This window comes from Dichomitus squalens, assembly GCF_000275845.1.
Source record: "Dichomitus squalens LYAD-421 SS1 unplaced genomic scaffold DICSQscaffold_23, whole genome shotgun sequence".
Lineage (NCBI taxonomy): Eukaryota > Fungi > Basidiomycota > Agaricomycetes > Polyporales > Polyporaceae > Dichomitus > Dichomitus squalens.
Window position 1 is genome coordinate 361,827 of NW_006766905.1, and position 22,728 is coordinate 384,554.

The 22,728-nt window shown below is 57.5% G+C and overlaps 7 protein-coding genes across 7 annotated transcripts; 2 read left to right on the forward strand and 5 right to left on the reverse strand.

Annotated features, from left to right (window-relative positions):
* The first annotated feature begins 914 nt into the window (after positions 1 to 914).
* Positions 915 to 3,230, forward strand: DICSQDRAFT_156003 (uncharacterized protein). The gene is made up of 4 exons (XM_007367202.1): positions 915 to 1,114; positions 1,163 to 1,456; positions 1,509 to 1,614; positions 1,673 to 3,230. The coding sequence occupies exons 1-4, from the start codon at positions 1,101 to 1,103 to the stop codon at positions 3,185 to 3,187; spliced, it is 1,929 nt and encodes a 642-aa protein (XP_007367264.1). The 5' UTR covers positions 915 to 1,100; the 3' UTR covers positions 3,188 to 3,230.
* Positions 3,231 to 3,858: 628 nt separating this feature from the next.
* DICSQDRAFT_63851 (AAA-domain-containing protein) lies at positions 3,859 to 8,506 on the reverse strand (the record flags this gene model as incomplete). Its single annotated transcript, XM_007367203.1, has 9 exons — positions 3,859 to 5,244; positions 5,295 to 5,828; positions 5,883 to 6,250; positions 6,309 to 6,441; positions 6,497 to 6,951; positions 7,011 to 7,184; positions 7,240 to 7,311; positions 7,364 to 7,535; positions 7,589 to 8,506. 9 exons carry the CDS (start codon positions 8,504 to 8,506, stop codon positions 3,859 to 3,861), a joined length of 4,212 nt encoding a protein of 1,403 aa, XP_007367265.1.
* Positions 8,507 to 10,034: 1,528 nt separating this feature from the next.
* DICSQDRAFT_127964 (uncharacterized protein) lies at positions 10,035 to 10,829 on the reverse strand (the record flags this gene model as incomplete). Its single annotated transcript, XM_007367204.1, has 1 exon — positions 10,035 to 10,829. The coding sequence occupies one exon, from the start codon at positions 10,827 to 10,829 to the stop codon at positions 10,035 to 10,037; it is 795 nt and encodes a 264-aa protein (XP_007367266.1).
* An 890-nt stretch (positions 10,830 to 11,719) lies between these two features.
* Positions 11,720 to 13,014, forward strand: DICSQDRAFT_181612 (uncharacterized protein). The gene has a single exon (XM_007367205.1). It carries the CDS (start codon positions 11,779 to 11,781, stop codon positions 12,832 to 12,834), a length of 1,056 nt encoding a protein of 351 aa, XP_007367267.1. The 5' UTR covers positions 11,720 to 11,778; the 3' UTR covers positions 12,835 to 13,014.
* A 170-nt stretch (positions 13,015 to 13,184) lies between these two features.
* On the reverse strand, positions 13,185 to 15,076 carry DICSQDRAFT_88541 (NAD-dependent formate dehydrogenase). The gene is made up of 8 exons (XM_007367206.1): positions 14,963 to 15,076; positions 14,834 to 14,908; positions 14,730 to 14,774; positions 14,560 to 14,676; positions 14,143 to 14,497; positions 14,032 to 14,090; positions 13,591 to 13,975; positions 13,185 to 13,527 (listed from the first exon to the last, which is right to left on the reverse strand). The coding sequence occupies exons 1-8, from the start codon at positions 15,035 to 15,037 to the stop codon at positions 13,493 to 13,495; spliced, it is 1,146 nt and encodes a 381-aa protein (XP_007367268.1). The 5' UTR covers positions 15,038 to 15,076; the 3' UTR covers positions 13,185 to 13,492.
* A 1,062-nt stretch (positions 15,077 to 16,138) lies between these two features.
* On the reverse strand, positions 16,139 to 16,919 carry DICSQDRAFT_181614 (uncharacterized protein; the record flags this gene model as incomplete). The annotated part of the gene is made up of 3 exons (XM_007367207.1): positions 16,605 to 16,919; positions 16,323 to 16,393; positions 16,139 to 16,261 (listed from the first exon to the last, which is right to left on the reverse strand). The coding sequence occupies exons 1-3, from the start codon at positions 16,876 to 16,878 to the stop codon at positions 16,139 to 16,141; spliced, it is 468 nt and encodes a 155-aa protein (XP_007367269.1). The 5' UTR covers positions 16,879 to 16,919.
* Positions 16,920 to 20,330: 3,411 nt separating this feature from the next.
* Positions 20,331 to 22,020, reverse strand: DICSQDRAFT_63793 (uncharacterized protein; the record flags this gene model as incomplete). Its single annotated transcript, XM_007367208.1, has 4 exons — positions 20,331 to 20,689; positions 20,767 to 20,925; positions 21,121 to 21,647; positions 21,707 to 22,020. The coding sequence occupies 4 exons, from the start codon at positions 22,018 to 22,020 to the stop codon at positions 20,331 to 20,333; spliced, it is 1,359 nt and encodes a 452-aa protein (XP_007367270.1).
* Positions 22,021 to 22,728: the final 708 nt, after the last annotated feature.

The window sequence follows — 22,728 nt, forward strand, 5'->3', positions numbered from 1 at the left end:
ACATGATACTGCGTGAAGTAGCCTAATCTTTGCGGCAGGGTGTCAGGTGATCTTCCCTCTGGTGGGTGATAGCGCTCTATAGCTCTCCGATGAGGGCCTCTACGAACATCGTCTTCTCACTACGATTTGTCCTCATGCAAGGTGGTGTCAATGAATCAGCTGCGTCGCGAAAACCTCAATACCCCAGACTTGCGGGAGCGACCTTCAGGTAACCATGCATGGAAATCGAAGATATCATAAGAATAGACTTCTACGCTATGCGATATGATATAATATGTATGGACAGCCAATAGCGGGGGGCGAGACGTAAATTACCGAGATGGAGTGATGGCACAGGTCTAGGTGTCTGGGCGCCAAGGGTGCTTCCCGAGAACGTCATGTGATCCCCGGAGTCCGCCAGACTCCGGCAGACTCGCCGGACTCAACAGTCTCGATATTTTGAACTGCGCGTGGCTAGCCGGCCCGCGAGCGCCCGGAATCCTAGGACAGGACAGCAGTACTGATATCCTGTGCCTAACCCTTTGTTCCCCTTGCTGGCGCCTCCGGATCCTCCGGTTCCTACGAATTAGGGAGTAGATAGAATGCCAATCAGAGGAGCAAACCACTCTCCGTTTGTTTCGGACGACGCGCCATTCTTCCGATCTCTCGCAGATCTCGATCAATGGGCCGCTAGTCCAAGCTCCGCCATCCACAAGCACTACGGCGTGCTGCCTTTCACTCCTCGAAGCGATGTTGAGGGCGTGTCGAATCGGGTGACAAGAGGCAAGTTGCTGGTAAGTGCATTCAAGCATGCCAAACGAGGGTTCTCACTGAGACCGATCTCACTTACTAGGTTTGCCACGATTACAAGGTTCGGCTTCCAGACTCGCCCAGCTAATTGTCACTCATCGTCTCGAACCACTCAGGGAGGCTACACCGAGTCGCCAGCAGCATCTACATATACATTCAACTTTTGGCCATATTGTGACACCTTCATCTAGTACATCAGCTTCCCAGTTGCAAGAGCCAACACGCTGAACGACTATCTTAGCTTCTCTCACCATAGAGTGACAAACCCCCCTCCGGGATGGTCTACAGCTGCTCATCGTCATGGTGTGAAGATGCTCGGCACCCTGTGCGTACTTTGTGCCTTGCGCTGTCATGCCTACTGATCCACGGCTAGAATATTCGAACACGCCGAGTCTGAACCCGACTGTTTGCGACTGCTCGTCGGCAGCCTTCCAATATCGCGAACAGGGCCTGCCAGATCGAACGCATATGCCACAATTCCAGTGTCTCCTCACTATGCTCGGCTTCTCGCTGAGATCGCCTACCAGCGAGGTTTTGATGGCTATCTCTTGAACTTCGAGGCTCCGTTGCGCGGCGGGGTCGAACAGACTCGGGCTCTGACCTTGTGGATTGCTCTCCTGGAACAGGAGCTTAAGCGGAAGGTTGGCTCGCATGCAGAAGCGATGTGGTGACTTTGTTTGTTGCCGATGAATGTGTGTTACTAGCTAACTGCGTCTCAGGTATGACAGCGTCATTGTGAACGGTCAACTGCGTTGGCAAGACAGGCTGAACAGTGTCAACCTTCCCTTCTTCCTCCCTTCGACTTCCTTCTTCTCCAACTACACAGTGCGCACTACTGCTGTCGCCCTGTTTCAAGCTCCTACTAATCGATCGTGATGTCTAGTGGCCTAACACCTACCCATCAATGTCAGCCCGATACCTCCTCTCTCTCGATCAATCCACCCTCCCCCGCCCAAAGCACCTCTCAGACCTCTACATCGGCGTCGACGTCTGGGGCCGCGGCTCCCACGGCGGTGGCGGCTTCGGCTCATACAAAGCGATCTCGCACATCGACCCCGAGTTCCTGGGGCTCAGCGTCGCCCTCTTTGGTCAGGCGTGGACCTGGGAGAGCGAGCAGGACAAGCCAGGGTGGTCCTGGAAGACCTGGTGGGCGTACGAGCGCAAGCTGTGGCTCGGGCCCCCAAACAAGGCTGAGCACGTCGAGGTGCCGCCGTACGGGCGGAAGGAGGGCGAGCCGCCGTGTGAGCATGGGCCCTTCAGGCCGATCGCGGACTTCTTCCCGAGGTTGCCTCCACCGAACCCTGCGGTCCTGCCATTCTTCACCACTTTCTCGCCCGGGGTCGGATGGGCGTGGTTTGTGAGAGGGACGAAGGTGTTCGTGAGTGAAACGGGGTGGACGGACGTTGACAAATGTACGTCCATTGGCGACCTTGTCTTCCCTAGGCCGACGCTTGCATGGGAGAACGGGGACCGTGACGAGCCAGTACCAGCTGCGACGTCCGACATCTCGATGGACGATGCCTGGCTGGGCGGGAGCTCGCTCCTCATCTCCTTCTCCGCCCCGGGCTCCGACGCCGAAGATGCCTTCTTCCGTTGCGTCTGGCTCCCGATTCAGTCCCTAGCCATCACTCCCCGGAAGTCCTACCGCATGTCGATCATGTACAAAGTCTCAGGACCAGTTGACACCGACATCGGGGCATCCATCAAGTCCCTCGCGCCTGGGCCCAGCGCCGAATTCGACGTGACCTTCGTGCCCGCGACATCCAACGCTCCCCTTCCCGGTGGCTGGACAGAACTCCTCATCGACTTCTCTCTTCCACTCGAATACGGAGGCGGTACCGACGTTCTATCCGCTGCAGGCCTTGTCATCGGGTTCACGTGCGAAGCCCCATCCCAGCCGGTCGACTTCTCCGTTGCCGTCGGTGCACTCAGTGTCTACGCCAATCCGCCCTCCGCTCAGCACACCCCACTCAGCCCCAAAGTCATCTGGGCTGACTTTGCGTCTGAGAAGCCCAAGGACAGCGCTGCGGTGCCATTTGCGGGCGTCATCACGTGGGGGACAGGAGTCTCTCTCGGACTAGTCCCCGCAATCAGGCTAACCTCACCCGAAGATACGGAGGCTGCGTGGATGCTGGATCACCTCACGCCTGGGTTTGCTTACTTCAACGTGTATGTGCAGGGCCAGCCTAAGGAGGGCGAGGCGTACGCTCCGGAAACTGCGGCGTTCGTTGGCACGACGGGTCTCGACGGGAGGGAAAACAGGTTCTTTGTCGACCCGGTTTGTTTACCCGGACATTTGACTGGTGCGAAGGCTGCGCGGTTCTACGTACAAGGCGTGACGGATAGAGGGCGTGTGCTGGAGTGGGAGGACTGCACATTCGTTGATGTAGACGCGTAAGGAAGTCGGATTAACCATGGGTTATACATCGAAGTGTACAGTCTGTAATATAGGCGTTTTGTGGGACATCTCCAACAGCTCGGCAAGCTTACCAGGACCAGGCTGTATGCAGAAGTACCAAAGAGATACCATTTCGTTGCAGGCAACGACTCGACTTCATAGAAACCTCGGATGCTGGGGGTTCGCAGTGGTCGAGGCGGGCCACCCGACTATCCCGTTCCTGACGTCGGCGCGCTCGGAGACATGTAAGCGGTCGGCCAACACCTCCCTGCAACTTTCGTCTCGCCCGACGATGGCGCGTCGTAGAAGAGTCAGCCTTGACAACACGTAGTGCAGTAATACGGGCTTCGGCAACTATCATGCATGGCCATGAGGGGAGTACATACTCGTTCGCAAGGTTGGCAAATGATGATGTATGCAACCTTGGACACGCCTACGGTGCTCGGTGGTGCGAATTCCTTAAATTTCGGCCTGAAGGAAGTCGGTCCGTCCAGTTCGCGCATATGATGACACTTCATGATGCATTTAGGTAGAGATGGCGCTGGGGGATACATGAGCAATACTAGTGACAGTAATAATCTACAGGGCGAGACGATGTCAGACCATTCACGAGAAACCATGAAGCATATTGCAAGTCGTCCGAAACAAGCCAAACCTCACGCGAGACAAACTCAGGGAGTTGCCGCGTCTACATCATCCAACGATACCTCTTGAATGAACTCCTGCGCCTCCTCCTTCAGCTCTCGTAAGAGGATAGTCCGATCCCAATCCTGTCGATGCCGCCAGACTAAGCCGAGACACGTTGCACGTAGCTGCTCAAGCTGCTCGATGTTGAGCGATCCCGTGGCGTCACGCAGGTAAGTTTTGAGCTCTGTGAACGAGTCTTCATCGATATGGAAGTCGGGAAGAGGCGTCGGGGACCTCTCAACCTCCATCGGCACCTCAAGCTGAGGCTCTGCCTCGAGCGCTTCTGCGGGCTGAGTGCCTTCCATTGGATGGTCGCCTTCGCCGTCTAGGATGATGCTGGCATCGGCTGGCAGCCCGTTCGCGTTACTGCTGGTACCGTTGGGCTGTGGAACTACCTGCGTCTGAGGAAGGACAGCTGCAGAGGTGGAGGGCGTCGCGGTGAACGGATTATCGGGAGGATCGGTAGGTATACCGGCACGGGCGTCTGTGGGAGATAAAGGGTTGAGAAGTGCGGGGTCGAAGCCGGATCGACGAGGAGCCTCCTGTGTGTCATCTGCATTGGGCTCGGAGGTGGCCGTGGTACCTTCGTTGCCAGATGCCGATTGTATCCCGGGCGCAACCTCATCCGCGAAACGCACACTCAACGAGCGACCACCCGTAGTCGGGGACTGTGGCTCGCCAGAAGGACCCGCATCCTCGCCATCGGTCCGGGACTTCTTTGCAACATGCTCGCCAATCTCATCCTCAGAAGGAGTTGCCTCAACCCCGTTCGACCGTTGTCTCTTGAGCTTGCGCTCCAGCTGCACCGGGTCTGTGATCGCGATCTCGGGCTCCTGACCAGTATGGCGGGCACTGCGCCGAGTGCCGGGAGCGTACTCCCCATTCTGCACGGGCTGCTCGGCGGCCTTTTCTTGCTGCTTGGTCTTCCTGAACTCATCCCGCCTCTGGCGCTCACGGGCAGCCATGCGCTGGCAATCGAGTCTGAACTGCGGGTCGAAGTCTTGACAGCTGACCTCGGCCGCGGTGAGCATCGCCTGCGCCCTGAATAGCCGCTCTGGGTCCTCGTTGATCCTGACGCTCGCGTTGTGAACAATTTTACGAATGTCGTCAAGGAAGTCGTCTGGTGTCAGGTAGCGGCCCTTGTATAGTTCAACGTTCATCCGCTCGAGATCCATGTCAAAGAGAGGTGGCTCTTGTACTAGCTGCTCCTGGACCTGGTTGACAACGGCAACCTCTACAACTTGCTGCTCAGCCTGCCCATCGACGATCTCCATGACGCCGTTCGGCTCGGTGTGCACTTCGACGGATTGTGCGACTACCTGAACTTGAGGCGGAGGCCTAGGCGCGCTAAAATCGTAGTTGTACTCCTCCTACATCTTTTCGTTAACAACGGTCGATAATCCGAGAAGCGCATACGTACTGCCGCACGCTTAGTGAAGCGCTTGAACTTCCTCTTCAGCTCGCTCAGGATGGGTCCAAGCCGGTACTTGAGCAACGTGATGATACGTTGGTCGTTGTCCTGCTGCAATGCGAGCTCCGCCGCTGACGGCTGCCGAGGCTCCAGAGGAGGCGCGATAGGCAGCTCTTCAAGCACCCGCTTCTTCCGCTTCATCCCATCTGGGAAATCGATAGGCGGTCGCCGTACATCCTTCAACAGCCCTTCGAAGAACGCATCCCTCTGCGTTGTACTAGGCGCGACAAGGGCAACGCGGTTCTCGCGGATGGGACCAAACCATTGCCGCACGTCGCGGGGCAGTTGCAAGAAGGCGCCATCTACTACCGCGAGAAGAAGCACGGGATCTGTTGGCGAGAGAGTATCGAGCATGGCGCGTACAGTAGTCCGCGCGGTCTCCGTGACGGCGGCACACCATCCAATCAAAGATGGGATATACACCACTGATGGCTGGTGACGCTTGGCCTCTACGAAAAGCTGAACGATAGCAGCCTCGGGAGTCTAGCAAGGAACATCAGTTGTGTTGTTATGCTGAAGAGACTGAATGCGACATACCCGAGTCGAGTCAGACAACAGTGATCCAAGATCGAGACTCTGGATGTGGTACCCTTCCAAATGATGCAGCGCAGCAGCAGCAACGTAGCTCTGTCCCATGCCGGCTGGACCGTGTAAGACCACCCTCGGGCGGTATATGCGCAGCGTCTCCATAGACTGCATCATGAGTTCCCGCTCAAGCGCGCCTTCTGAGCCACCGACGTCCTCCCACTCTGCCTCCTCCAGCGCGGTGCGCTTCTTGCTCACAGGCAAGACCTTGCCGATGACCTCCTTAATCTTGTCCAGCGGCTCTTGCAGGAGCGGAACGAGTTGTGTAGGAAGCGGGGACGTGGCCGAGGACACTGAACGCGCCGAGGAGGGTATGAGTTCTAGAAATCGGTCGCGTAAACGTCATAGCACAGCTTCGCGGGATCGTCAGGTACCCACTCTTGACCGAGATCATAAAATCACGGAGCTCGACTTCGATAGTCTCGGGCTTGAGCAACAGTCGATCGTTCGACTTGTAGATTTGGGGATACCGACGCTGCACGGCGTTCAGTGCAGCTTCCGTACATAGTGCCTGCCATCTTCAACGTCAACGTCACACATCGCACGTACTAGACATGAGGACGAACCCTGAGGTCGGCGCCGCCATAACCCTTCGTGAGCTTAGCCAATCCCTTCGCGTTCTCAGCGCCTTTCTCACCGTCCCAACCAGCCCATTTCTTCGTCATGACACTCAGGATCTTCTCCCGCGCCTCCAGGTTAGGAAGCGGAAAGTAAAACTCCCTGTCGAAGCGACCTGGACGCCGCAACGCTGGATCGACAGCGTCTGGACGGTTGGTGGCGCCAATGACGACTACCTGGCCGCGACCGTCCATGCCGTCCATAAGTGCCAGGAGAGTCGACACGATGGAGGCATGGATCTGGTCCTGCTTTGACGAACGCACAGGCGCGAGACCGTCGATCTCGTCGAAAAAGATGATGCTTGGTTGCTGATTGCGAGCCTCCTCGAAGAGTAGCCGAAGCTGGCGCTCGGCCTCGCCGACCCATTTAGACAAGCAGTCCGCTCCCTTACGCATGAAGAAAGCTTACATATAACGCGGGCGTGAGGCAACAGTCGAGAACACGACATGAACAAAGACTCACATATACCCTTCCCATTCGATCGACAGCTAGCTGCCAGTGCACGCGCCAGCAAAGTCTTACCCGTACCCGGCGGACCATGGAAAAGAACACCGCGTGGTGGGGTAAGATTGAATCGCTGGAAGACTTCAGGATATAGTAGAGGGAGGAGTGTCATCTCCTTCAGCGAGTTGATGTCTTGAGGATACGCGATAAACAAAGGAGTAAGACGTGGACGCGAAGTAAAACTCACGGTCATCGAGACCACCGACTTCGTCGAACGTCACGTTCTGGTTCACGCCGAGGGGGTCGGCATCGGCGAGAGCTGTACTCGAGTCTCAAGCACTGGGTGCGAAATAAATTCAGGTAGATCTTACCGGAGTCTCCCACTTTGCCGAGGTTGGACGGGGTACCCGCAGCTGCGGCAAGATCGCCAGGCAGGAAGCCTCCAGCAGCACCTGCGCCCCCAGCAAAGATGCCACCACTACCTCCAGCCCCTGAGATGCCACCAAACGGTTTGCGAGGCGTGCGAGTGGCGTAGTCAGAGTCCTGAGAAGTGATGAGGGATAACACTATGCTTCAACCCAGAAATGTATACTTACAGAATCATCTCCCCCGCCACCCATCCATTTGCTCAACTCCGCGCCCGTCGCGCTCCAGCCAGGGGGCTTTGGACGGTTAGGATGACGACCGTGGGACTTATAGCCGCCCGACCGGGGTTTCGGAGGGGGGAGCATCTCCTCGAGAGGCGGTGGGATGGCGTAGTTGATCTTCGCCCGTTGACGAAGGGAATACGGTTTGCCGTCCTGTTCTGGTCCTGCGTCGCCTTCACCGTCGACATCGGCCTCCCCATCGGCGTCTGCATCTGCTTCGGGTTCTGGGGAGGTGACAGGTGCCTCATCGATAGAGCCCTCGCCATCAGCCGAGCCAGAGGAGGGCTCATCAACGTAACCATCCTCGTCATCTTCGTTGTTTCGAGTACTGGAGCGGGTGCGGCGGGTGGACAAACGATTGCGAGTCGGGCGTGAAGAGGAGGCTTGAGTTTGCGAACGTCCGTTCGATCGTCGCGTAAGACGACCACCGCCGCTTGGTCGACCATTTGCGCCGTTTCTCGTTCTGTTACGCGTAGGGTATCGGCCAACCTTCGCCTCCCCATCCTCCTCGTCACTGACAATGAAACCATTCATCTGGGGGCGGTTACGAGTGCGACGAAGGGCGTAGCGTGATTGGGGCCCGTCTGATTCCTCGCCCTCGTTCGCCGGTGGGGCTTCCTTGCTCTTCCCCTTCGGGGATATTGAGTCGAGGGGATCGTCCTCGCTGGCAGACTCTTGATACGATTTCTTTGCGATACGTCTGCCGCGAGAGGACACGCCGTACTCAACCGGTTCCTCCTCGTCTTCGTCCTCCGGTTGCGGGTTCTCCTCAACATCCATGGACGCATTGCTTTCGTGGTACTCGGAGCCGGAGGCAAGGGGACTGCTAGGTTGCTGGCGCGACGCACCACGAGTAGTAGGGGCCATAGCTGGTATCTTGATACGTAGATTGTTGGATGGTGAAGATACAATGTGCGAGGGGAGCGGGGGTGGCGAGTGAGGTGCAAGCTCCACGAGCGCGGGGTCGACCAAGGGATCACCGAGCTGCTGAGGCTGATAAAACAAGGAGTGATTCAAGTAGTCCTGAGAGTACTGCTGTTCTGGCACAGACGGGGGGATAAATTGGGGAGGGAAGACGAAGTTCTCGCCCTGAAAGTTGAAGGGCTCGTTCATGGAAGATTACCGTGTTCGGAGTTGTGTTCACAACTTCCACCACAGCCAGATCTTCCTCCTCCTCAGTTGGCGGATCCTCTCATGCGACGGCAGTCCAGATGGCCTCAGTTCCGTTGGAGTAGGCGGAGAGGGTGAGGACGAGATGGACGTGAGTCTCTAAGCGCGTTAGACGCCCACACAATGCATATTTGCGGTTGTTTACCTTCAGTGGCGGTGTCGGATCACAATCTACGACGAGACCATATTCCACGGCTCTGTGCTTGTCCAGCTGCGACGAGATGTCTTCGACAATGCCATCGTAGACTCGGAAGAAACTCACCTTAGGTGTTTCATGGGACAACGCCACACACTGTGCAGCGCATATGGTAACCCCCCCATCCCTCCCAGAATCGGACGCTTATCACCAGGAGTGCTTCGCCTCACCGCCTCCTCCTGCCCACCATACCACATTTCTCTCCTCCTGGAGAATTCGACACTGACGCACCATCGGGACTGTATGTTGAGTGAAGCAAGTCCACATGAAATTAGGGAAGTTGTTGAAAGGACGCTAGCGAGACAAGGGAATCAATGGGTAACTCGTGCATCAGCTCCTAGAAAGTCGTCCAGGTGGATGTACGAGTGCAAAAACGTTTCCAACGTCTCGCTCAACGACGCCCTCGACGCCCTGAAGGTTCATCGGTGTTTACCGGGCTCTTTCCCAGTCTTCCTTCCATATGTGGAAAGAGCACCAAATCGAGAATGCCCTGCCGGCCCGGCTGATGACAACGTTTACGCGGCGAGGACGATTGAGCCTCATGACAGCTAATTTCATTACGACGGGTCGACCGACGAGAAGGGCGAAGCTTTCTCAACGAACGAGAGTTCTATAACAAGGACACCGAGAGAGAAATGATAGGGACGAGGTAGAGGTTCGTAGAGATGGAGTGTAGCGCTAAGAGACCACATCGCTCTGATACACTGGCCTCTGACATAGGGATCAAGACAATCTGGGCTTAGTCTATTTCACGGCAGGGGATGCTCACGCTAAGACGATGTCAGCCCGAAGATTGGCGCGGTTCAATAAGCTGTAGCGCAATGTCACCGAGATGCCCAGACGACACCGTAAGCAGTAGCCACCCGCCTACGAAGCCGGCCAAGACAATCACGGAGCCACCATGAAACCATACAAAACAGCCAACGTGTCGAGTCCAGGTAGTTTGCCGTAGCCACCAGCGCGCAGACCCGAACAAGACCAGAGACAGGGAAAGGAAAGCCGGATCTAAGCACCTCACGCCGTCGATGCTTAAACCAGCCGCAGACGCTCCGCCTTCACTGCTAGGGTCGCCACCTCAATTTGCATCTCCCACATCTTCGCAATCATCGTTTGTTGTTCGTCCACCTGTGCGTAGAGGCAGGACGCTAGGTCCATGCTCCTCTCGATTTGCACAGTCGACTCCGTCTTCTCGTCGGTCCTCTCCGTGTGCGTCAAAAGGGCTTGTGTCTCGTTCCCGCCTTCGTCGTCGACCGCGTCCTCGAGAAGGAGCATTCGCTCCACTTCCTGCTCGTCCACCAGGTCTTGCTCGGCTTGGCCCATGCTCCTCGTAATCCTTCGTTCCGATGTTGTGTTCCTCTGGATCTTCACCTTGTCCGTCGTCGGCGTCGTCCTTACCTCCTGCGCCCCGGAGCGATCCAAGAGGGTAGCCGACTCGGCGACGAGAGGAGTCTCGGCACTCTGACTCCCACTCTCGCACCCGCTGCGGCTCCCCTCGACGAGGAGGACCGGCTCGGTGGGAGAAGCACAGGCGTCCCCGTGCCCCTGCACCACACACCGCGCCTCCTCGTCCACGACCATCGAGTCGCACACCTGTAAATTCGCCGTATCGTCGACGACGACGACCGGCGAGTCAGTCGTCTGCTTCTTCGTCGTGCTCGATGCAGCCATTGCGTTGGTAGACCTAGGAAGGTTAGCGAAAGCCTGTTTGACGGACCACGCCCTGTACTCAGCCACGACCTTGTTCTTCCTCCGCTCTGAACGCCCGAAGTGTCGCCCTCCAGGGGTCTTGAAGGTGTAGAGAGCGATAGCGGTGTAGGAAGACATAGTCGCAAGCAGCAGGGTGGGCACAAGATGTGAGTACTGCACAGCAGGACTGAGGTAATAAGGTACAAGTCAGGTTAGGTGGGGAGCGGTCAGCTCATCGGCGAGTTCTGGAGTTCGAGGAGGCTGACCTCGCTAGTCTCGTTTGAGACGGCTAACCGGCGAGATTCATGTCGCCTGTAGACGAGATTTTTTGACAGGACTAAGTCAACTTATCTCGAATTAGAGCTGGACGACTAGTACTGAGCATCCGATGCTAGTATTATGGATGCCGGAAGTGCAAGTCGCGCGAGGGCTTCGTATTCTAACGTCTACGCATTCAGAGTAGCGAAACATCACCACATTCAGGCCTTCAAGGTGCACGTTACGGCCTTGAACATGCCCTGCGACAGATTTGAGGGCCGTCCGAAGAGCGAATGTTGTGGAAGTCGGAGAGCAGTGTCAGCGCTCGGCAGCGACCGCCGGGTAAGGAAACCCAAACGCGCCAAATCCCCTTTGCTCTGACCGTTGGACTCGCAGGCCCTGGCATCCGCACTCAAGCGAAAACGACACATATCTGCACGCCATACGGTCATGTCCAATACACTATGTGAAACAAAATGACTAGTCATCCGAGTCGTGGCGGCGATACGTTAGGTCTCCTCAGGCTTCAGACTTCGATGCAGGCTGCTCGGCTAAGGATGACCAGGTATATTGCTTACATTCAGGTTATCGCTGAGCCCTCCCATAACATTTTCAGTGTACCAAAAATCACATGTCGTACATGTTTGCCAGCCACGGGGCGTGGTTATCCTATGACGACGCGAGGCGAGCATCCAGTCTCGACCGTAACATCCTCGACGTTCGCCTTTATGAACCCTCGGACTTGCTCGCTTCCCCCCACCACACACCTTCCTACTTGTCCCATACTGCTGCGCGGTAACACTTGTTCTGTCCATCTGCTCTAGCCAATATGTCTAGCTTCATTGAACGGTACATGCACGAAACCGACGACCAAGGCCACTTCTCGAGAGCAACGCTGCAAAAAATGTTCCACCCACCTCTCCCTTTTCCCTCTGGCGGCTACCCCTTTGCCTCGGTCTCCCTTTCCCCCTCCGCGGGGGCGTTGGGAAGCCTACCTGAAGAGGGCGGTCACTCAGTCTCAGCGACCTCGCAATTCCGCCTCCTCGACCTCGACCGCCAGGTGCGATCTTGGGAGGAGGCCGAGTACACTCCCACCGCGGGCGAGTGGGGTCTCCCGGACACGGACAAGTACGACTATGGTGAATGGGGATTGAGCGCTCTGGTAGACGGGGAAGGCGGGTTCGGCGGCTCACCGGAACCTCTGCCCGAAGCTGTACTCTCCCCGCGTTCGGAGGCTGCGTCGAGCGGCGATGAGGACGCTCTTCGATCTGTCTCCGCAGCCTTTCAGGGCGCTGGTTCTGGGTCTGCCTCTGTGTGCTGGTTCTCGGAAGAGGATTGGCATGCAGGGGGTGGCGCTTACCTGGAGCCGGTGTCTTTGTTTCACAGGACTCTCCCCGAGCGGAGCGCGAAGGACGAGGACGAGGACGGGGACGAGGCCGACCGATGCGAGGACGAGGCCGACCAATGCGAGGACGTGACTATGGCAGTCGAAGACGACGTTTCCGACGAAGGTCGCAACGGTGTCGAGAGTGGGAGCGCCAGTGCCGAAGCTCCTCTCGACATCAAGTCGATCTTCGTCGAGGACTTCTCCGGGGGAAGCTGCAGCATGGCGGAGGACCGTCTTGGTAGGGCGGTCCACCCATCACAGTCGGCGTCCTCCTGGGAATTGGTCGAGGCGGACCCAAACGCTGCGTTGGTGACGAGGAGGCGGGCGAGCGCAGGTGAGCGCAGGGAGTCGAGCCGGGTGGCTCCCGGCTCCTCCGCTGCGGACTCGTCTGCGAAGGGCCTCAAGAGACTGCAAGCCCGCTCACGGTCTTACCTTGGGGCGGCGGCGGTCCGCCTCGGGCTGGGAAAGTTCGCCTCCTCTCTCAGGAGGCGGACTTAGAGACGGGGGACGGCTACTGGACTCTCGTCGGGGACGCCCGGCGTGAGCATGGGGGCCGCGTATATGCCTTCCCCCGTCTCTTGGTATGTCGCAGAATTTCCGGTGCCGACATGGATCGGACGACGGATACGAGACGTGACGAAGACGGGCGAGAAGATTCGGAACGCGGCCGCGAACGCGATCAGGGATGGCGCTGTAGGGGTCTTTAGAATGGGATCGGACATGGGATTGTTTTTTTGGACTTTGAGCTCGCGGACTCTGTGCTTCTTTTGTATGCTGGCTACCGACAGGGACATGCTGGTCGTGCTCCCTCTGACTCGTCGCTCGCCCCAAAAATGCTATCATCTTCGGGCCCGCTCGCCTCCATCCTCATGCGTGAAATATGATTGAGTCCAAGCTTCACCGAACATCTGATTCGCAGGGTTCAGTAGGGAATGTTGACTATGCACTACCACGGGCTTCGCGCACGACAGTATCGTTTCTCTCGATCGCCCCTGCAACACGCCTGATCCGTGATACAGTAACTTCGAACAGGGCAAAATCAGACAATGTCATGGATACTGTACAGTTGACGAGTGATACGAATATATATGCAGCGCAACAAAGTCGTCCCAGCATCTAGACCCACGTCCAGAAGACGAGCAATGCCTCACAGTCTCTACCGCTGACCGTACGCCTTGGTCTCGTACTTGCCTGTCCGCCACGAGTCAAACGGTCAGCACAAACGACAGCACACGCGAAGAGCACCACACGCACCGACGCCCACAATGACGTTCGCCGGCTCCTGCGGCTTCCCCTGCAGGTAGTTCTCGATGATCTGCCTCGTCCCCGCCGCGTACCGCGCCTGCGCGTCGAGCGTCGTGCCCGAGTAGTGCGGCGTCATGCCGTTGCCCCCGCCGAGCGGGTTCTGCATGTACCGCCACGGGTGCTCCTTCGGCGCGGGCTGCACGTTCCACACGTCGCCCGCGTAGCCGTTGAGCTGGCCGGACTTGACCGCCGCGGCGACGTCCTCGGCGTTGCAGATCGCGCCGCGCGCGGTGTTGACGAGCCAGGCGCCCTTCTTGAAGTGCTGCAGGAGGTCGGCGTTGATCAGGTTGCGCGTGCCTTCGTGCAGGGGCGCGTTCACCGTCACGACGTCGCACTGCGGGACATGCTAGCGTGAGTGCGTGCGGGAAATTATGGAGCGTGGGTGCGCACCTGCGAGACGAACTCCTTCAGGTCCTCGACACGGCGCGCGCCGACCTTCGCTTCAGCCTCTGCACAGATCATTGGTGACTGACTACAGGCGCGGCATACTCAAGTACGCACCGGCAGGGAGCGGGTTGTAGTCGTAGTACAGCAGCTCCTTGGTGTTGAACGGCACGAGGCGCTCCAGCACGCGGTACCCGATGCGGCCCGCGCCGATCGTGCCGACGACCTTGCCCTCGAGGTCGTACGCGTTGCGCGCGACGTCGGACACCTGCCAGTCGCCGCGCGTGATCTGCTCGTGCGCGGGGACGAAGTTGCGGACGAGGAGGAGGATGTCCATGACGACGTGCTCCGCGACGGAGACGACGTTCGAGCCCGTGACCTCGAGCACCTGGATCTTCTTCTCGACGGCGGCGTTCAGGTCGATGTGGTCGGAGCCGACGCCGGCGGTGACGCAGAGCTTGAGGTTCTTGGCCTGCCATGCAGAAGAAGAGCGGAGTTGGCTAAGGAGGACTTGAGATGGAGCGAAGAATGTACCTTCTCGACGAGATCACGGGTAAGGTACCCTGGGTGGAAGGGCGTTGTGATGAGGATCTCAGCATCTTTGAGGTGCTGCTGGAAGACGCTGTTCGGGCCCTCCTTGTCGTCGGTGACCTGTGAAGACGTTGGTGACCCTTAACAGGTGTGAGAAGTGGTTATATGCGCACGATAAACTCATGTCCCTGCGACTCTAGCCAGCTGCGGATACCAAGCTGATGATAGAAGCATGTCAGCAATGGAAGCAAGCCGAACCCCAATGGTGTGTGCGCGCCTGGTTCTCGATTGTTCCCAGCAGACGGGGCTCCTGCTTCGCTGCTTCACCTCCCTTGTAGAGAACTGCAAGAACCTTGAACGAGGTCAGCCGATGGGTCAATCTCGATGTGATTCAAAGTTCACACACCTTCAGGCCGCGGTTATACGTACGCGGCGCAAGTCCGCGCTTCAAGGCGGCGGTAGAGGTGTTGAGAAGGGACATGGTCGTACTAGGTCGGAATTTAGGGGAGAGATGGATGGGAGGTGGTTGTCGCCATTCCCCGAGTATGAGGCAGGGCTTATATGCGGGACTCTCGCACGGCTCTGTGGGGAATGCGCACGGGATCGTTAGTTTGCGCCATGGACGTCTCCGAGAACGCGCGATGGGATATGGAACGGCGGCCGTGCACGGATGGACGTTCACCTGACCGTGTATCGGCACGCCCCCGGGCAAGCACCACGGCCTGCACAAGCACGGTCGCATAGAATGGCCTCCGAGGCCACCCGGCACGCTACGATCCGTACATAGTGGCGAATGCGACAAATTACAATATGCCAGAGTGACTGCATGAGAAAAGTCGTCCTAGGGGCCGAGGCCTGCGTCCTTCTGTTCACATGGCCATGATTACATAGACCTATCGGAGTATTCAGCGTGCACACCAATGTTCTGTAGGAACATCGCTTGTAACAACTCTGGGCAGGTACAGTAGTGCAGCATCCTGTTCGTAATGTTCCGACTCACTCACATCATGACAAAGGTTTGCGGTAACAGCGTGTAAGTATCCGACGTGGCCTGAACTTGCTCAAACAAATGAGCTGCGCGGGAAACCACAACCCTACATGTCGTCCTCGGATCGCGTCGGATGCTCCCGGGTTCCCCGACGATGTCTAGAGCGAGATTCCCACGTTCCTATGCACCAGCGCCGGGCCACCCGACATCCTCCATACCGACGTCGACGGTACGGGCCCGGGCGACGTTCGTTCGCGCTGGAGCTCCGGGAACGCCAGAATCGACAGTTATCACGTCGGTGTACACAGGAAGCTCCCCAGGATCCTTGAAGGAGCGACTTCAAGCCCACTCGGACCGGGTGACCAGGATCATGGCGATACAGAATGTCACTTGCATATGTGGGCGATGTATTGAATATTCTCATGGTAAACAGTTCGCGAGTCGAGAATTGTGTAGTATACATTCAAGCGCACGGTCTCCGGTCTACCCAGTCGGAGTTGCACGCCGTAGCCACCAGTCTACGAACTCAGTGATGAGTCCGTACAAAAAAAAGGAATCTGCTGGTCCGATCCGAGCACCTTACGCCGTCGATGCTCAGAACTTGGACTTGCCAAAAGGCCGCAGACGGTCGGCCTTCGCTGCAAGGCTCGCCACCCCGCTCTGAAGCTGGAGGATCCTGGCGTAGATCGCCCGTCGGTCGTCCGTGCGCGCCACGTTCTTCAGAATTGGGACTTGCTTAGCGTGACTGATGAAGAGTGGAGCTGAGTAATAAACGTACCTGTTCACGGCGCCTGCTCGCGCTCTTCGCGTCCTTCGTCGTCTTCGTCTTCTTCGTGCGCACTACTGCACCTTGGGTTTGATCGTGAACCGCGCCCTCGTGAAGGAGCACCCGCTCGATGTCTCGCTCATCCGCCCCGTCTTGCTCGTCTTGCCTCCTGTTCCTTCGCCGTCTCCGCTCATTCCTCTCCGCCTGCATCCATCGACTCGCCTCAAGTGCGTCCGTCGCACGAGCATCGACAGCCAGAGTCCGTCCTGTCTGTCTTCGTCGCTTGCGTCTCACCTGCAGGGTGGGTGGACCTGGAGTGCATCGGTTGCGTAAGCCACTTGCTGTACTCGACTACAGACCCGTCAGGGATCGTGAAAGTGCAGAACTTGATCGGGGTGTTGGTAGACATAGTCGCAAGCGAGCGAGGGACAAGAACAGGCACTGCACAGCGGGGAAAGGGTAGTGGCGGTAAGAAGCGAACCGGGTGAGCGAACTGGGAGCTAGGCGGTGGTTTTGGGGGGACGAGACCGACTTCGCTGGTCGCGTTTATGACGGTATACCGGCCCATTCCTGTTACCGGAGGCCGAGATGGTATATTGAATGTGAATGCCTTCATTACCATTGTCGAGTGTACATAGGTTGCAGGACAGAGACACAGCATCACTTGGGGAGGGGGTCGTGTCGTTGCATGAGGGGCTCAATTGACGAGGGATCACCACTACATCATGACAATGTTTCGCTACCTACCAGGACTCATACCTCTTCATTGATCCTCCACACGAGCTGGAGGTCAAGGAGATGACATACGGTTGTCCTGAGGTTATATTAAATGCACTGTCCAAGACTCCCAGTTCCAGGAAGACTCGGAGATGGACCGTTGCCAAGCGAGTCGTCTTCCTGCCGAGAACAATGGGGTCTCTATGGTCAAATTCAGCGTAATAATTCTATTCAATTCATAGGACAAGTAACGAGTACTTGATCGGGATGGTGAGTGCAGACGGACGAGATGAGATGAGATGATGAATGCAGGCACGGGCGTTACTAGCTGGCGTTACTTACGGGGGCCTGTGGCAGTGGTCGGTGCAGTGACGCCTGGCCGCCCTCATGTCCGCTTCGTCTGTCCATGCATATCTGCATCAACCTTGTCTTCCCTCGTCGTCCAACTGCCTGCTATCTTTTTTTTTTGGTAGGGCGCGTAGTGCCGACGTCTTCAGCCTGCTATCTTCTGTTTTCTATATAGACATTCATCTAATTTGAACCTTATATCTGCCTGTCTCGGGAAACACTATTTCCACAACCACAAGCGCGCAAGGCAGCTCCTGAGTGTATTGCTATCGCTATCCTGAATGCTAACAGCCGTGCGCTGTCGACCAAGTATCTCAGCTCAAGCTCTACCCAGGGCTGTGAAGAGACAGGTTGACTGCCGCAGAGTGTCCGCCTGCGTCAGCCCCATGCATCAGTCTCGATCTTGATGGACGCGAGACATAAATTCAGTACGTGCACCGGTCATCCTCCTGCCCCCCTTCCTCCCCCCTCTAGCCCGACCGACCTTCAAGACAGGACGACTATCAAAACAAACCGCGCGCGCCGAAGACCCTGGACCCCGGATCGCGGGCCCGTGTGCCCGTGAGGTATGCCCGACACACGTCGCTGAGTTGTTCGTGGGAGGGAGTCATGGCCCTGACGATCTCGGCAATGACGCACGTACTAGGGCATCTCGTCTTGCTTCGTCTGCGTTTTGCGTTCGTGTTGCTGCTATTTTTTTCCGCAGATCTCCCCGACGGACCACGTTACAACACAAGCCGATCGACTCGACCTCAAGCTGCGCACCTCGACCTCCGAACCTCAAGACCGACAGTGCCGACAGGTTGGCGTTGGTGGGGCTGGGGGAGGGAGTTGATCGCCTCGGTGAACCTGGTCTCCCGCGTCGGGGGTGTTTGGCTGGACGTTGTTGTGTTTCGTGCTTCGGCTTGGTTTCTTGGACTGGACGGTTTCGGTGGTTTCGGTGGTTTCGGTGGTTTCGGTGGTTTCGGTTTCGGTTTCGGTTTCGGTTTTGGTTTCGGTTTCGGTTTTGTTTTTGTCTTTGATTTCGGTTTTGGTTTTGGTCTCGGTCTCGGTTTTGGTTTCTGTTTCGTTCACGGACTCGAACGCTTCGCGCTCGGACTTGGACTTGGACTCGGACTCGGACACGGACACGGACTCGTTGCAATTGACTTCCACATTTTCATCTAGATCTCCAGGCCAGGGACCAGGTGCGGCGACGAGGAGAGGGTGCGGCGGTGGTACGGAGTCTCGCCGTCTTTTAGGCCTCGTCAATCCTTCTTCGAGCCGTCGTGCCTGAGAGGCCAACGAAGGACTTGTCGCAGGGTCGGGCGCGGTGTGCGGTACTGGGTCCAACCCTGATGCGTACTACCAACCTCTTCTCTCGGCTCGTTCTCCGGTTCGACAACACACGGGCAGCCTCTGGTCGGGAGCGAGGGGGGCGGTCGAGGGTACGGGGGGTCGCCGCTTCTTAGGCCTTCTTCCAATCTCTTCCTCTCGGTCGGTGGTGGGGCGCGGGGTGGTGGGCGGTGGGGTACGCCAACTCTAAGGCCTCGCCGTTCATTGCTTCGTTGCTCCGTGCTCGGGAGCCACACGTCCGGTGCGTGTCGGCAAAGTCTGTGACATCCTTTCGGGGGTGTTGCAGCACGCGCCCAGCGGTGGGCCCTCTGTGGATGGAGACATGGAGGATAAAGACCCTCCCTTCGGGGAGCAAACGGTGTTCCGCCGGTAGGAGCACCGCCCTTTCGAGGGCATCCCTTCCTTGCGAGGGGAATTTTCTCTTCCGTGGAGTTGCCTGCGCTCGATAGTTATCGAAGCGAGATCCTCCGCGGAAGAGAAGCATTCTGTCCTCTTCCTTGCTGCTATGCAGTACTTGCATGCTATCTTCGTCGTCATTTCCTGCAGCAGATCTCCTCTCCTCACCTTGTCTTCCACCGACAATTCCGTTCCCCTCCACAACTCCCTCGCCCGCACAACCCTTCAGCACTCGCTTTTTCAAGCTCGTCGTCGACTGCGACTCTGTCGTGTTCGTCAGGCGACCGATGAACATGCAGACGTTCTTCAGAAGAATCATCTCATTGCAGGGAACGACTGGGACGATCGCACCTCTGCCCGTTGAAAGGATCGCTGGTGCTGGGTTCGCTGTTGGTGGGGTTGGCTGTTCCCACTACTTCGTTCCTTACATCGACGGTTCCGAGGCAGCCATAGTCATCAACGAACCTCTCCCCTCGGCAACGTATGCTCCGGCTGACAGCGAAGAGTTCGGCCGTACACTTACTCGCTCGCCTCCGACTCTGAGGTCGACTACGACCCCGACGGCTTCGCGGCCATCGACACTACGGACGCGACCGGGTGTGTTGTTCTGGAAAGTCTCTTGTAGGCGTCGTTGCGAGGTCAGTCATAGCAATAACGTTCCCGTGTGATCCGCGACAACATCCCTGGCCGAGCGCTGCGTGCGATCGTGTAGGGAGAAAAAGTGGGACGGGCCAAGCGTGGCTATGTCCAGGCCACCGTCCCGAACGTTTATACCGGCGGCGACAACCTCGCAACCTGTCAGGATACGTTAGCCTAAGTCATTGAGGAATAGAAGAAGCTCACGTTGTATTGTATTGCCACATCGTGTCATCTACCATCACAAGCCACCCTGTGGAGCGTCAGTGAACAGTTCTCGATCACCAAGGACGACAGAGAGCACCCTTCCTGGGTACACAAGTCTGGTCAAGGAGAGTGACCAGTGGACGACTTACCCCGACCTTTCTGGACTGCGCCAGGCTGTCATACGTTTCTCGAGCGCTACCATTCCTTCTGTCTAGAGAACTATGTACTCTCTAGACACAGTAATGCTAGAGCCGCTATGATTCTGGATGCTGATCTACGGTCAATACAATATGACGGGTATACATACACACTCAATGCAATGCCTAAATCTCCCCAGCCTGAAAGCGCGGACGTACCACAACAAGAGAGTCCACAAAACGCTCACCAATCCGCAAAGCCCACGATCTTGCCCTCCCAAGCCCACCAGATCTCCTCGTCCTCCTCGTCCGCCCTGCCCAGCGTCGAGTCCTCCACATCCGCCCCGCGCCCCACAGACGAGCTGATCTGCGCTTTTGCAGCGTAAGCGGACCCGCCCCTGCAGCCGATCCACGCGCCCTCGGTGCGCACGCCTTTAGACTTGGACTTGGGCCTCGCAGCTGGGGGCACTGGGAGAGCGCCCGCGTCTTCGAGGAAGCTGGCTAGTACGCCGTCCAACGCGCGCGTCAGGTTCTGACGGGCGGCCCAGGCGGGGTGTGCGAATCGTCGGGGGGCGCGGAGGAACAGGTGAGTTTGCGTCGGAGCTGGGCCGGTGCTTGGGTTAGCCTAGCGCACTTTGTAGGCCGCATGAACGCAGGACGAGACCGAGACGAGAACGTACCGAGCTCGCTAGACATGTCCCCTTCGCCGTCCACCCACGCGTTCATCAGCGTGCGCGAGAGCAGGCGCTCGGCGGCGCGGAGCGTTTGCTGTTCCTCCGCATATGTCAGCTCTGGCGTAGGTGCCGGTGCAGGGGATGCATCGCGTGAAGTCGTGGATGCTCGCGCACTGGGTTCCGGGGTAGACAGTGAGGGAGATGGTGGTCGAGGGGCCGTCTGCGGCTTAGGCGCGACCGGTGGTAATATCGAAGGCACTGGAGGCGGGTGGGCGAAGGTCAATGGAGTCGGTTTCTCCGGGAGCGGCGTCAGAGGAGCGAAGGGAGAAGGGAGGGATTCGGGGGAAGGTGCAAGAGAACGGTTTGGGGGTAAGGGAGAAGGGGAGCGGGATGGTGGAGGACCTGACCCAGAATCCGAACCAAACGATTCTACGTCGCTCACGTCGTCTTCTTCGCTCGCGTCGTCTTCCGAGTCGCTCCCTTCCTCCTCAGAGACCTCTGCTGATCGTTGGCTGTCCTCATCACTGTCTTCCTCGCCGTCGACATCGTCATCGTCACGGGATAACGAATCGCATGGTCGCACTCCCCACACCTTGACGTCCAAGCCATCAATAGTGAGCACAATACGAGCGCGCGCAGCGTTCGCGCTTGGACCAAAGACGAACATCAGGTGCGCCGTTCCTCGGCTAGGCCTCGCGACATCCCTGATGTGTCCGTTCTCGTCGCTCGTCGCAGACTTGCATTTGGCGTACGCGGTGGAGATCGCAACGAATGTGGTCTGAAGGTGGGACGCGAGGGTGTCAAATGTGGCGAGGAGCTCGTCGCGCTTCTTGGCGGCCTTGGGGTTGCTCTTGCCGCCGGGCATGCGCGAGAGTTGGGCGATGGGACTGTGGAGTGCAGGAACCACCGTGAGACGCTGATATTGAATAAGACATTGAACACTCACAAGGGCACTTGACTCTTCAGGAAGAGTGTGTGGCCCAGAAGGGATAGGGAGAGAGCGGCGGCCATAGTATGCGAGATGGACGGGGTTTCGAGTATCACAGTCGGCACTTTGAGCGTTTCAAGGAATAAGGTGTCTCCTACGCTATCTTCTCCGCCTTGTATGCGTCGACCTGTAGGCGAGTTTGATATGTCGAGAAGAGGCCTTTGTGGTTGTGGTACTGTTGCAGGACTCTGTGCGGGATTTGCTACTGCTGAGGATGCCTCCCCTGGAGCAGAGCACAGTGAAGGAGGTGCACCCGCGGGTGTCAAGATCATCGTCGACTTGTCTGCGGTGTTGCTGAGAAGGCTACGAGGATGGAGTGGGAAGTAGGAGGAGGAGGAGGATCGCGCGAGCAGACAGAGAAACGCGGAGGCCAGGCGCGTCTCCCTCTGGAGCGTGTATGTCACGTGGATGGGATTCAGGGCAGGGCCTCGCGCGGACAAAATTCCTCGCCGCCGCCAGGCTGCCCTTCAGCTTGTCCTCCTTCGACCTCATACGAGGTTGCATGCAACACGACTTTTGTTACGTCGAACAATACTCGTCCTGTCCTCGTCTGCTACCGTATCATTTCTCCGCGACACGACCCACTCGCTCATGCCTAGGGACATGGCGCACGATGCCTTCGTCTCCTTTACTGGTGATGTGGAAGATGAACGACGCCCTCTCCACGCTTGAACGTTCGGACTTTGTGTCGTTACCCGTGGACGATCGAGCACTAAGAAGAGCATACATATTCCTAAATGTACTGTTCATTTAGGCGAGTCTGGTTTATTAACCGTCCGGTGGTTCGTACATACGTGAAAACCTGTATCGACACGGACTGTCAATTAAAATCCTATCCCCTTCCGTCAATGAAAGCCTTCTACATTGAAAGTGTCTGTTGTCATAGAATGAATCACTGTTCCTCTCGCTTAACGGTTTCAAGCCGCACCGTGTGATCTATGTAGGGCGAGGGTTCCGTGCGTCCGTCGCTATACGGAGAT

Excerpts from the sequence above, each read along its gene's own strand:
- DICSQDRAFT_156003 (XM_007367202.1), top strand. Across the intron at positions 1,457-1,508 it reads TCGCATGCAGAAGCGATGTG|GTATGACAGCGTCATTGTGA; the intron begins GTGACTTTGTTT and ends ACTGCGTCTCAG. Across the intron at positions 1,615-1,672 it reads CCTTCTTCTCCAACTACACA|TGGCCTAACACCTACCCATC; the intron begins GTGCGCACTACT and ends CGTGATGTCTAG.
- DICSQDRAFT_181612 (XM_007367205.1), top strand. The coding sequence starts at position 11,779 with ATGTCTAGCTTCATTGAACGGTACATGCACGAAACCGACGACCAAGGC.
- DICSQDRAFT_88541 (XM_007367206.1), bottom strand. The coding sequence starts at position 15,037 with ATGTCCCTTCTCAACACCTCTACCGCCGCCTTGAAGCGCGGACTTGCG. Across the intron at positions 14,909-14,962 it reads CGTATAACCGCGGCCTGAAG|GTTCTTGCAGTTCTCTACAA; the intron begins GTGTGTGAACTT and ends ACCTCGTTCAAG. Across the intron at positions 14,498-14,559 it reads CCCGTGATCTCGTCGAGAAG|GCCAAGAACCTCAAGCTCTG; the intron begins GTACATTCTTCG and ends TCTGCATGGCAG.